A 12,670-nucleotide genomic window follows, 5' to 3' on the forward strand; every position below is an offset into this window, starting at 1 on the left:
CCATAGGGTGGGAATTGGCATGTGTATGACCCATGCATGGCCCTTGGGGTCAGGAAACTCTCCAAATTCCATGACTCACACGTGGTCGTTCACTTTGTACAAGAACATTGTCTTCTCGTCGATGATTCATAGTGAGAAAATCTTCAAAGCATAAGGTGTCTGCTGCACACACCCAATTTTTCTACATGAAGCGGCCTAGAGAGGAAGATCTCGTCGATTACCAGTCGCTTCAGAATGGTGATGCCAATGGTTCTGTTGGTACCCCCCCTGCTTCGGCTGGCCCCCTACCTCATTTTGCTTACGCAGACGTCGAAGACGAGGATGATAAAAATGGTGACAATGAACGCTCGGACGATCTTAAGTCAAAAGGAGTTCGCCGTAGAGATACAGAGGTCCGCCGTGACTGTCCATACCTGGACACTGTAAACCGACAGGTATTCTCTCTTTGTGGCATTAGAGCAAGTAACTTAGAAGCGGTAGAATGTCACAATTCGAGTTCAACAGGTTGTAGATAGTGATGGTCCAGGTTGCCCTAAAGAAGCTTTATTTTGCTTTGTATTGAGTATATCTGCCCCAATCCATTTTGCGCTTGATATAACCCCTTATATTTTTCGCTAGTTGTTCCTACCTCTTCCTCCCGAAAGCCATTACCATCAACAGCCCAGGGCAAGCTTGTTAGTAATATCAATAACTCGTTCCACGTCATGAAGCTTTTCTTGCGAACTCAATGGCAACTCAGGAGTTGAAGTCTTCTTATGTTGCTGTCCGCTCGTGTATGCAGAACTTAAACTCTCCTTGCAGACACTTTGTGTTTAGATAAAACAATTAAATAGTTTGTCAGCAACTTATATAATTGACACATGCTTGTGCATATAGTTATTTTTCGTGGAAATCAATCTGTAGAATTTTGGGAAACCATATATCTTTGTGCCTCATCAGTCGTATAGTTCTTGCTTGCTTTCTTCAGCTTATTGATGCTCTTTCTCTAAATTGCATTGAGCAATGGAACAACAAAAGGAGAGCTCTGTGTTGTATTGTCGTGAGAGACCGGAACTAAAAGACGTGATGATGAGATGAATCTATGGTTTTTGAATAAGGACCTAAGTTCTCTGGATAGGCATGCTTCTGCAGACATCGGAGCCATTGCATTGCTCTTACTTGAGAATAACTTTTGCAGCTGTAAATAAAATGAGGGAGTGAACCATGGGGTTAGCATGGTGGGCGTAAACAGAGCTGTAACAACTTCCTTAGCTGTAAATACAGTTAGGGTGTTAGTCTATTAGATCGTCGGCAGCCAACAGTGAACCATGGGGTTAGTATCGTAAGGCTGTGAGCTCTGTTAACTGTGATTTTGAGATTAAACTGGTTTAGAGTGTAGAATATTTGGCTAGGCTGGAAACCACATTTTAGCAGGCATTCTCAGACAATGGAAACACTGATGGTCACTTTGATATTGAATCGTGATCTCAGGCATGAGTTTTCAGGTTTAATTGATGCTTTTCCTTTTGGAGAGGGTGTTCCATCTTTTTTGAAGTTCGGATGAAAGTGTTATATGTGTGTGTGTGAGAAAGAAAGAAAGTCTATTAATGTCCACGGGAGACCAACAGGTCTATGGGACAGCACAAAACCAACTAACACATCAGCTTAGGGAGGTCACATGGCAGCTCCCCATAGACTACAAAAGCAGCTCTATTTATTTAGAGTAGCTACATCTAATAAAGCGTTTTTCAGCCATACATCAGTTTGACTGAGAGTCTTTTGGTTTGGATTTGAATTCTTTGATAATTGCCATGCCGTCACGGTAGACTGCCCATTTAACCTTGGCTAATTCAGTCGCTTTGTTCTTCAGTTGAGCTCGTGTGAGCTCCTCTGCTATCCATACCTTTGTCCCTTTCAGCTTATGTGATTGGCAGAGAATCTTGGTTCGGAGTTTACGTGTCTTGAGAGTGATGATAGCATATCCTTTGGAATGTTTGATGTTAGTTGCTACCTCATCATCATCATCATCATCATCATCATCCTTCCATTCAATGTTGGGCATGGATGCTTTGACCGGTGCTAAGGTTTCACTAAAAGAGTCGTCATCCTTGTACCAATTTTCAGGAAGTCCTCCTATCCGAATCTTCAATGCGTTTTTCACATTTGGCTTCATGCTTCTTAATCTCTTCTTTAATGTTAGTTCTACTTGCTTTTGTCTCAACTTCCACACTAACTTCCTTCTTGATTGTTTGTACTTTAGTGTGAATGAAGTCTTCAACCTGTGGAGACTAGTTGAGGAGTGGGTAGGGAAGCCTTACATGCCTTCACAACTTCATCTATGATTGCTTGCTTGCCAGGCCCTTCGAAAAACTGAAGTTTAGCTGTCACAGCTGCCAATTGCATCTTTAAGTCACGAACCTCCTGTTGTAAATAAAACATTTGCTCATGGTGACCAATGATAGGCTGATTTAAACCTCCTTTACAATATGTATGTGCATATGGGGAAGGCATCTTAGCTGCAACTGTGGAGCACTGTATTAGGTGGAGTCACTGCTGTATAGAGGGGGGGTGGGGATTTGGATTTTGAGGAGAGGCTAGGCCACTCCATACTGGCCATATCTGTAGGATCCCAAGCTAACTAACCCACGAGTTGGGCTAGGGATTTCAGCCCAGTTCAGGGCTAGTTCGCTGCTACTGGCGCTGCTCTGTCGAATTGTTAGGTGGATTGCCAAAGGCTAGGTAGAGTGTTGAGAGGCTAGGCGGGAGCTAAGAGCGCTGACCGGAGCTGCTTGTTGCTGAAATACGATATGGGATACGCTGAGGGCTATGCTGAAGCTGACGACGAGGCTACGCTTACGATGAGGGTATGTTGACTAAGAGGCTACAGTGGGATACACTACGCTATGGGATGGGCTACGTTGATGGTGACAATGACGGTTGACGGCTACGTTGACGTTGACGACGAGAGCTACGCTGACGTGACAAACACTGACGATGAGGCCTATGCTGACGTGACTACGCTGACATTGACGATGATGGTGAAAACCTTTCGTATGAAAAGAGGAGTTCTATTGTGCAAGCTTTCAGCACCTTTTGGAATGGTGATCAGGAAAGGTGATCTGGAATCTGGAAAGCATGAAAAAAACATGGCATTGAAGGACCATGCAAAACTGAAAAAGCTGAAAATGCCAAGTGTCCATCCATTCCCTGCGAAAAAACCTCCTCTTTGTCGAAAACGACTTGGAAGATCCCTGCATCCTAGACCATATAGGCATCAAGGTGTGTACAATGTCTATCCATATGCTGAATCGTCGAACTAGAAGCGATCAAGGAGCTGTCCAATATACTTGGACTGACTTATCATTATATCCCCCTCAACATATGCAAACTGTATGCCCAAATAATAGTGCAACCGGCCCATATCTGTCATGGTAAAAGACTGCTGTAAATCAGCCTTGAAATCTGCAATTTGTTCCATATCTGGCCCAGTGATATGCATGTCATCCACATATAAAATCAGAATTAGAAATTCTGATGCACTCTTTCGGACATAAAGAGTGGCCTCTGTTGGGCTATCCTGAAAGCCACGGGCTGTCAAAAATGCATGTATCTTCACATACCATGCCTGGGGTGCCTGCTTCAAGCCATAGAGGGCTTTTCTAAGCTGGCAAACCATATTTTCAGAACCTAATTGTTCAAAACCAGGTGGCTGAGTGACATAGACCTCTTCCTGAAGATCACCATGAAGAAAGGCAGTCTTGATGTCCAGCTGATGAACCTCCCAATGTCGATGAGATGCCATAGCAATAACACACCTGATAGTAGTAATGCGTGAGGTGGGAGCAAAGGTCTCCTCAAAGTCAATGCCGTGCTACTGTGCATATCCCTTTGCAACCAAGCGGGCTTTGAGGCGGTCAACACTGCCATCAGCTTTCCTTTTCACCTTGTAGACCCACTTTGTGCCAATGGCTCGCTTGCCTGTTGGCAAGTAACACAACTCCCAAGTGTTGTTGGCATGAATGGATTCAAGCTCAGCCTTCATGGCATCCATCCATTCCGTGCTGACAAAGGCATCCTCCTGACATAAAGTTTCCTCATTGCAAGCAGTAGCAACCAAAGCTACATCCAAATAGTTGCCGTGCATCTGTTTATGCGCACCACTAGTGCAGGCTGGCAAAGGCTCAGCTTGTTTGCTGTCCCTGAGTGTGTCCAAAAGCCATCTCGGGACTGATTTTTGCTGTTGTATGACAGCACTCTCCTGTGCAACTGCCTGCTCAATAGCATGATCATCAACTAAAGGCATATCAAGCTGAGCAGGAACTATTGGAGGATGATGTGCACTGGTAGAAGTGTATGGCAAAACACACTGCACTGGCTGCTTTGGATCTATGGGCGACTGAAAGAGAGGCAACAATGTATCAAAGACATCTAAGGAATCAACAGTAGGCTGTTTTTTGCATTCCAGCAAAGGTAAAGGCACATTTTCAGCGAATACAACATCCCTATTGACAATGACCTTGCCTGTGCTGGGCTGATACAACCTGTATCCCTTGCTCTGTGCGCTATAACCAATGAATATGCACTTTACAGCTTTGTCTTCAAGCTTGTGCCTCAGCTGAGATGGCACATGAGCCAATGACCTGAAAACCTGCATATGAGAAATTTCAGGTTTGAAATCGTGCCATGCCTCATAAGGTGTGATAGTCTTCAATGCCTTTGTGGGTGCTCGATTGAGCACATAGGTGGAGCACATGATAGCATCCAACCAAAACTTATTTGGCAAATACTTTCCTTTGAGCATGCACCTACCCATTTCCATCTTTGACCGATTTTCCCTCTTAGCCAGCCCGTTCTGCTGCGGAGTATAAGGCACCGTACATTGATGAATAATACCCCAAGCTGCCAAAAAATTAAAGAATTCATGGGACATGTACTATTCCCCCCTTGTCAGTGCGTAGAGTAAGGAGCTTGTTCCCTGATTCATTTTCAGCCATGGCAAGCCAATGTCTGAAGCATGGGAACACATCAGATTTGGCCTTCATGCCATATATCCAAGCAAATCTGGTGTAGTCATCCACAAAGGTAGAAAAGTAAAGGTAGCCCCCAAGAGATACTATCCGCATCGGCCCGCACACATCACTATGCACAAGGTGAAGCTTCCTGGATGCACCAACTGTCCTATCCTTTGGAAATGAGAAATAGTGCATTTTCCCCAACAAGCATCCCTCACAAACATGTTTAACTGATGCATGCATGGGTGGGAGAGCAACCACCATGTTTTGTGAATGCATTTTAACCAAGCTTTTGTAGTTGAGGTGACCCAACCTCGCATGCCATAAGTGGGAATCTGAAATTACAGATTTAGCCACCAAATTTGCCTCTATAGCAGGCTGTTTTTCATAAACATCAAGATGATATAGCCCAGAAGAAAGTGACCCAGTAAGTACTATGATGTCATCGTACCGGTTGTCATACACGGCACATCGATAACCATCAAAGAGAACCCGAAAGCCATTCAAGGATATGGCTGCAATGGAGATGAGGTTCTTTTTGATACCTGGGACAAACAAAACGCCCATGAGCGTGATCGTATTGCATGAAACTGAAGTGACCTTGATTTGGCCAATCCCTTTCACGGGATATAATGCATTGTTGGCACATGTCACTGTACCACCATGTGGAGCATCCCCCAATGTGTGAAAGAGTGATATGCAAGAAGTGATGTGCTTAGAAGCACCACCACTGTTGAAGCACCAATCTGACTTAGAATCTAAGACAAACAAGGCTATAGCATGCTTCTCTAAATGGTACTGGCATGTCATCATGAAAGCCCACTCATGGTGAGCAATGTTTGCAACCTCATGACCATGATCTGGGGCAGCAGCAGTAGTAGTGACAGCAAGTCTCTTTTGCTGCTTTTTCTTTTCAGAAGCGATGCGCTTTCAACATTGAGGAATATCATGTCTTGGCTTTTGGCAGTAATTACAATGTTTGCTGTTTTTCTTCTTTGCATCAGACCGGGCAGAATTAGATGAGTGTCCAGCAGTAGATGAGCCTCTAGAAGGCGTGGGTTTGCTGTAATTTTGCCTGTTCTTTCCCTTATTTTTGTGATTAGCAACAAAAGCCTGATTGCAATTTGAGAAGCAGCAGTAGAAGGGAAACAAGCTGGTCGAAACTATAAGTGTTGGGATTGCCCATGGCAACCAACCTCAATGTAGTAGCAAACCCTTGGTAGGACTCGGGAAGTTCATTGAGTGTCGTGAACACTACCTGAGCATCTGAAATAATTTCATCCACATTGATGAGCTGCTCTTGAGAATCCTTGATTTTTGTGATATGCATCCATGCTGTCCCCCTCTTCCATTTTGACATTCTCCAATTGCTTGCGTAAGAAAGCAACACCTGCCTCATTGCGAACCTGGTAAAGGTGAGCCAAGATGTCCCACGCAGACTTTGATGTTTTGCAAGACCAAATGTGAGGAATGATATGTCTCTTGACTGAAAAAGCAATGATAGAATTGTTAGAAAATTACCCAACAGAGGGTACACGCAGCGGAAGACTTATAGTAATGCCGAGGAGCTCACACAGTGTGCAGTGTGGGTGTGGAATCACAAACTTCTTTCTTTATGTGCATACAATAGGTGTGCAGACTCATCAATAGACAATGAACCAACCAGATAGAGAAACCACCAAAATATATATTTCCGTCCACAACTATGGACACAATACAAAAGAGACAGATCCAGAGTCCCACCAATGGTGTGGTCCTCTGATCTTACCACAAGGTCCTTCTCCTATCTGCTGGCTATCTCTAGACTCGAGTCTGCGTGCTCCACCTCTGTAGACTTTCCGTCCAGATCCCTTCCACCTTGCTGTCTTTGCACCAGCCTAGGTGGGCAGCACTCTGAGCTAGGTCTGCAGCTCTACAGCTCTCTTGTCACCTTCTGGATAGAGACCCACAAGTGGCTGATCTGCTGCTCCTGCTGCTCCCTGAACTGCTGCACCAAGTGATGTGAAATGAGGCCTAGGGCCTCTCCTTTCATAGGCCCCAAGGGGGCTGGCAAAAAACCGACCAGCCTGTTACAGACTGGCCGACCAGACTGGCCGACCAGTCTGTGGCTGGTCCAGCCGTAAAAGGGCACACACCCCAGGGCTTTTGCCCCAAACTTTCAGGGTCCTTTGGCCCTCCATTCAAGGCAGGTATCCAGCCTATAAAAGGCCTGCCTCCTGCCTACTGACAGCCACATTTCCTGCTGCATATCTGGGCCTGCACATCCTGCCATATTTGTGCCTCTGCCAGGCCCTCTTCCCAGCCACGTGTCCTGCGCCGTACACTTCTGATGTCATCGCGCCCTGCCAGGTCAGATCTAGGGCTTGCTGTCCCCGCCTTCTGCTCCTTCCACAGGTTCCGCCCTTTGCAGCCTTCTTCTCTTGTGAGGTGCTGCCCATGTGGCAGCCCCCTCTCTCTTTTTTCTCTCTTGGGCACATCCTGCCCTAGGTCTCCCTCCCCCACGCACTCCTCATTTGGGGGCTTACAGATGGGGAGGTGACCTTTCCAACACCCCCTCTCACCGACACATCTCAGCCCAATGCCAACACGTCGATGACGATGCTCCAGTAACTCCCTGGTCGTAGTCCTCTGGAACTCTTCGATGTCGAAATCTTTTCTTGGCTTTTCATCTAGTGGCTCCTGCTCCACCAGGTCCGGTTCCGCTTCCACACACCATCTTGGTACACAGGTCCATCTTTGGTAGCACCTCCTGGTACCACCTCCTTCAGTCACGTTCCCGCCTCTGAACTCGAGCAATCCAGTTGTCACGATCTTCCAGTGGTCCCCCTCATAATGAGTGAACAACCTGGAGTCTTCCAGGTACCATGCTCTGAGGGTCTGTTCCAACCCGTCCTTCCTTTGGCAAGGTCTGCAACCAATGAATATTTCCAGATAACCTGGACCATGAACTCTCGCTGAGTTCTCAAGCAGGTACTCTTCTGGCTTCAGTACTCTTTGTCCATCACCTTCTAGCAATTTGCGTCCAAGATTTGAAGAAGCACCAATACTTCCCCTTCTGCCTTCGAAGAAGGCCAATTCCTTCCAATCTCTTATCACCTGAGACAAATGAAGAGCAGAGTCTCTCCATAGCATGCTATAAAGGCTCAAATGCAGAATATCAAATACATACCAGACTGTTGTACTGCCTGAATGTTCGCTCTGAAAGCAAACTTTCATTGAGGCACCCACCAAGCGCTTGTGTAATCCTGTACTGTCCCCTTCTGAACTCCAGCATCCATCTGACCATGAGACCCCAGGCCTTCCATGGAATCCACCCTCGTGTCAGTGTCAACAGCCACACACCTGGAAGGTACCAAGCGCTCCATGCTGTCCTTCACCTTCACAAAAGCATCTGACTCCTCGTCGACCCACATCTCTATGTCAGACTATGATTTCTGGATCAACATATCTGACCTCGGTAACACTCGGTGATGTCACGAGGAACAACTCTTCGATTACCACATTTGCTTTGGCCTTTCCCTCTGAATCTGAGTCAGACTCCTTTTTGTTTTTCAGATCCGCCTTTTTCTTTCTGCAGTCCTTTGCAAAATGTCCGGGCGTATCACAATAGAAACACTTCTTCTTGTGCTTTCTCTTCGAAGTCCCCTCGTTGTCAGAGTCGTCTTTATTGGACTTGCCACCGTTAGGCTTGCCCTTTTCTTTGCCAGCGGAATCCTTCACCAGCATCGCCTTGTCGTCTTTGTCCTCGCTGTAGAGCTTCTCCCGAGCTTCCTCCTGTAGCAGTAATGGACACAACTCCTCAAACGTCAGAGGTTTGGTCCTCTGTCCTGCTGTCACAGTTGTAACAAAGCTCTTGAAACTCCGAGGCAGTCTCCTCAGTACCATCAAGGCCAAATGGCATGAGTCTGTCTTCTGACCAATTGCTGCTAGCTGATCCCTCACCACCTTGACCTTCATCAAATGGCCATGTACCGTATCTCCTTCTTCCATATCAAGATTGTAGAGTTGATGCTGAAGAAGCACGATCTGGGAGGTATTGTCTGTCTCGTACAGATCTTTCAGGGTGGCCCACGCCTCTACTGACGTCTCGGCCAGTTGGATATGCGGAAGAACGGAGTCCGCTGTAGTCCCTATGATTATTGCCAGGGCATGGGCATCTCTTTCTTCCCAAGCTTCAAGCTCCTCTCTGCCTACTGCCATGAGTACCTCCCCTTTACTGTCCACCATGTCCTCCGGCTTCAACTCCTCTCCCGTGGTCAGCTTCCACAACTTATGAGCCACTAAATGACTCCGGATCTTCACTTTCCAGATCGGAAAATTAGTCCTGTCCGGGTTCCCAGACTCCCAAAATTAGGGATAGTGAAAGAGAGAAAACTGGGGGAGGAGGAAGGGAAAGTAGGGGCTGAAGAGGCTGTAGAGGTCGACATCTCTGCTGTTTATACCACACAGCAAAGTCAACCAAACTCAATTTCAGTAAACCAGAGCTCTGAACGCACCTGACTGAACGTGAGTCACCCTCCTTATCGCAAGGGCACAATCCTCCAGTCGTGGAAGTCGATTCCCTAGAGCTTCTGAATCAGGGTCGTCCTTCAGCAAGGTCCCTGCCTTCAGGCTCCCACACCTGTGAGCCTCCTACTTGGGCTCTGATACCATGTTAGAAAATACCCAACAGAGGGTACACGCAGTGGAAGATTTATAGTAATGCCCAGGAGCTCACACAGTGTGCGGTGTGGGTGCGGAATCACAAACTTCTTTCTTTATGTGCATACAATAGGTGTGCAAACTCATCAATAGACAATGAACCAACCAGATAGAGAAACCACCAAAATATATATTTTCGTCCACAACTATGGGCACAATACAAAAGAGACAGATCCAGAGTCCCACCAATAGTGTGGTCCTCTGATCTTACGACAAGGTCCTTCTCCTCTCTGCTGGCTATCTCTAGACTCGAGTCCGCGTGCTCCACCTCGAGCTTCTGTAGACTTTCCGTCCAGATCCCTTCCACCTTGCTGTCTTTGCACCAGCCTAGGTGGGCAGCACTCTGAGCTAGGTCTGCAGCTCTACAGCTCTCTTGTCACCTTCTGGATAGAGACCCACAAGTGGCTGATCTGCTGCTCCCTGAACTGCCGCACCAAGTGATGTGAAATGAGGCCCAGGGCCTCTCCTTTTATAGGCCCCAAGGGGGCTGGCAAAAAACCGACCAGCCTGTTACAGACTGGCTGACCAGACTGGCTGACCAGTCTGTGGCTGGTCCAGCCCTAAAAGGGCACACACCCCAGGGCTTTTGCCCTAAATTTTCAGGGTCCTTTGGCCCTCCATTCAAGGCAGGTATCCAGCCTATAAAAGGCCTGCCTCCTGCCCACTGACAGCCACATTTCCTGCTGCATATCTGGGCCTGCACATCCTGCCATATCTGTGCCTCTGCCAGGCCCTCTTCCCAGCCACGTGTCCTGCGCCGTACACTGCTGATGTCATCGCGCCCTGCCAGGTCAGATCTAGGGCTTGCTGTCCCCGCCTTCTGCTCCTTCCACAGGTTCCGCCCTTTGCAGCCTTCTTCTCTTGTGAGGTGCTGCCCATGTGGCAGCCCCCTCTCTCTTTCTTCTCTCTTGGGCACATCCTGCCCTAGGTCTCCCTCCCCCACGCACTCCTCATTTGGGGGCTTACAGATGGGGAGGTGACCTTTCCAACAAGAATGTGCTTGGGCATCTCTACCATTCCATCTGGCCTGTTCCGGTGTAGGTGGTGTGGCTGGAGTAGTAGTAGATCCAGAGGTGGCTGTAACAGCTGCACCAGCGGTGGTAGTAGATCGAGAAGTGGCTGTAGTAGTTGCACCAGCTATAGCAATAGCAGAAGTGGATGCCACAGAGGAAGGTCGAAGATCCGATCTTGAGACAATACCCCAAAATTTTTTGGCAACCAGCAAATGTTTCACCATGTATGACCACATGGGATAACTGGGTCCATCGCGCTTGTCCTCAGCTGAGAACATACCCATCCATTGGTTGCCTCCAATGGCAAAAATAAATCTCTGAAGGAAAAATGTGCGCTCAAGAGTAGTCTCAAGGCTTTCATTGCAAAATGAGCTGGCTGTTCAAAAATGACAGCAAATGTCAAGAAGTGACAAACCAAAAATTGATTGCTCAAACAATGAGCTAAATGCACGCGCTGTCCCGAAAAATATGACCTGCAAAACAATATCTGTCCGGTCACCCTTGCCAAAGATACCTGTCTTGCAAAAATATCAGCCCAAAACAAGGGGCAAATGTCTGCAAATGTATCCAATGATCAATTGAGCTGTAAATGTCCAAGATGGAGGCTGCGTGCCTCAAATCTGACAAGACAAGCAGCCCAAATCAAGGGGCAAATGCATAATATTCCCAAATTGAGGTGAATAAAGCAAATGTCATTGCAATGGACAACCAATCTGGCAAAAGCCCCAAAATCTGAGAGGGCAAATATGCCAAAAAGAGGGCAAATTGGGAAACGCCCCAAATTGTGCTGCAAGTTGCAAATGTTATTCAATGTGCTGCAATTCCAAAACAATGTCAATGTTCTTGCATGCCAATGTCTACCAAATGCCGAAAATTGGCTGTACCAAGCCAATGTCACTGCAACAAAATTGACAAAACCCCCAATCTGGAAGGGCAAAACTGTCAAATTTGGGGCAAATGACCAAAAGCCCCAAATTTTGCTAAAATAAAGCAAATGTGACAAAATAACCTGCAAATCTAAAAATATCCCGCAATCTATCAGCAATAGATCCAAAATCCCCGGTGTCAGAGTGGAAATGAAGTTACAATAGGGCAAAAGCCCCAAAATGTGACCAAAAGGGGCAAATGTCATTGCAAAATCTCAAAATCACCTCAATGTCACTGCAATGTATACAAGAGGGTGAAAAGCTTCAAATCCAACTGTACCAGGCAGATCTGAGTCAAGAGGGAGAGAATCCCAGCCAAATGGTGCTAGAGCAGGTTGGAGCACCTGGAGGAAGGCCCGAATGACTGAAAAGAGTCCATATATGAGCACAAAACCTCCCAAAATTGTTCAAAAATGCTCGAAATCAACTTTTGACAAGTCGTATGGATTCTAGACAGTTTCGCGTACCTGTCCGCACAGGTTTGTACGGCCGTATGGATGCCCGTACAACTATACGGGCATCCGTCGAGATGGTGCGGGACAGGGTCGTTTGTATGCGGACAGCTCAGAAATTTCAGAAAACGTTGAAATCGGACCTCAAAAAGTTAAAAAGCAGTTGCTGGACTGTTTTTAAGCTCAAAAAACAGGTTTCTAGCGATGAAATGAGGCACCGGACTGAGTTGGAGCAAAATGGCAGGTATGAGCAATGGGAGAGCATGAGGGAAGGCAGGTAGAAGCAAGAGAACCTACTCTGATACCAGTGTTGGGTGTAGGAAGCAAACAACAAGCTGGAGCAAAATGTAGTACTGCTCAAATGGATAAGAGGAAAATACAAAGGGTGGCCTATATGGCCCCCAAGTCAACCATATGGTTGACCAGAGAAGTCAACTCATAGAGTTGACCTGACCTACAAGGCTCATACCAAGGCTAAGTGCTAACAATGTCGACAGTTGTGCTTGTTGATAACATAGCAAGCTTCATCCAGGTGGATTAGATGAGGCATGACTGACTTGGAATTTTGTTACATAATATTTGTGATT

General features: G+C 46.7%; 1 protein-coding gene across 1 annotated transcript in view; it reads left to right on the top strand.

The window, feature by feature from the left end:
• The first annotated feature begins 107 nt into the window (after window positions 1-107).
• The window catches only part of LOC147905754 (uncharacterized), a 57,669-nt gene continuing 45,106 nt past the window's right edge, over window positions 108-12,670 (top strand). The window contains exon 1 of the mRNA XM_087374424.1: window positions 108-434. Within this exon, the coding sequence (XP_087230550.1) occupies window positions 186-434 (249 nt within the window). The 5' untranslated portion in view covers window positions 108-185. The remainder of the gene's footprint in view (window positions 435-12,670) is intronic.

Source organism: Dipteris shenzhenensis, chromosome 1 (genome assembly GCF_047967505.1).
Source record: "Dipteris shenzhenensis isolate YYH24624 ecotype China chromosome 1, Dip_SZ_1.0, whole genome shotgun sequence".
Taxonomy (NCBI): Eukaryota; Viridiplantae; Streptophyta; class Polypodiopsida; order Gleicheniales; family Dipteridaceae; genus Dipteris; species Dipteris shenzhenensis.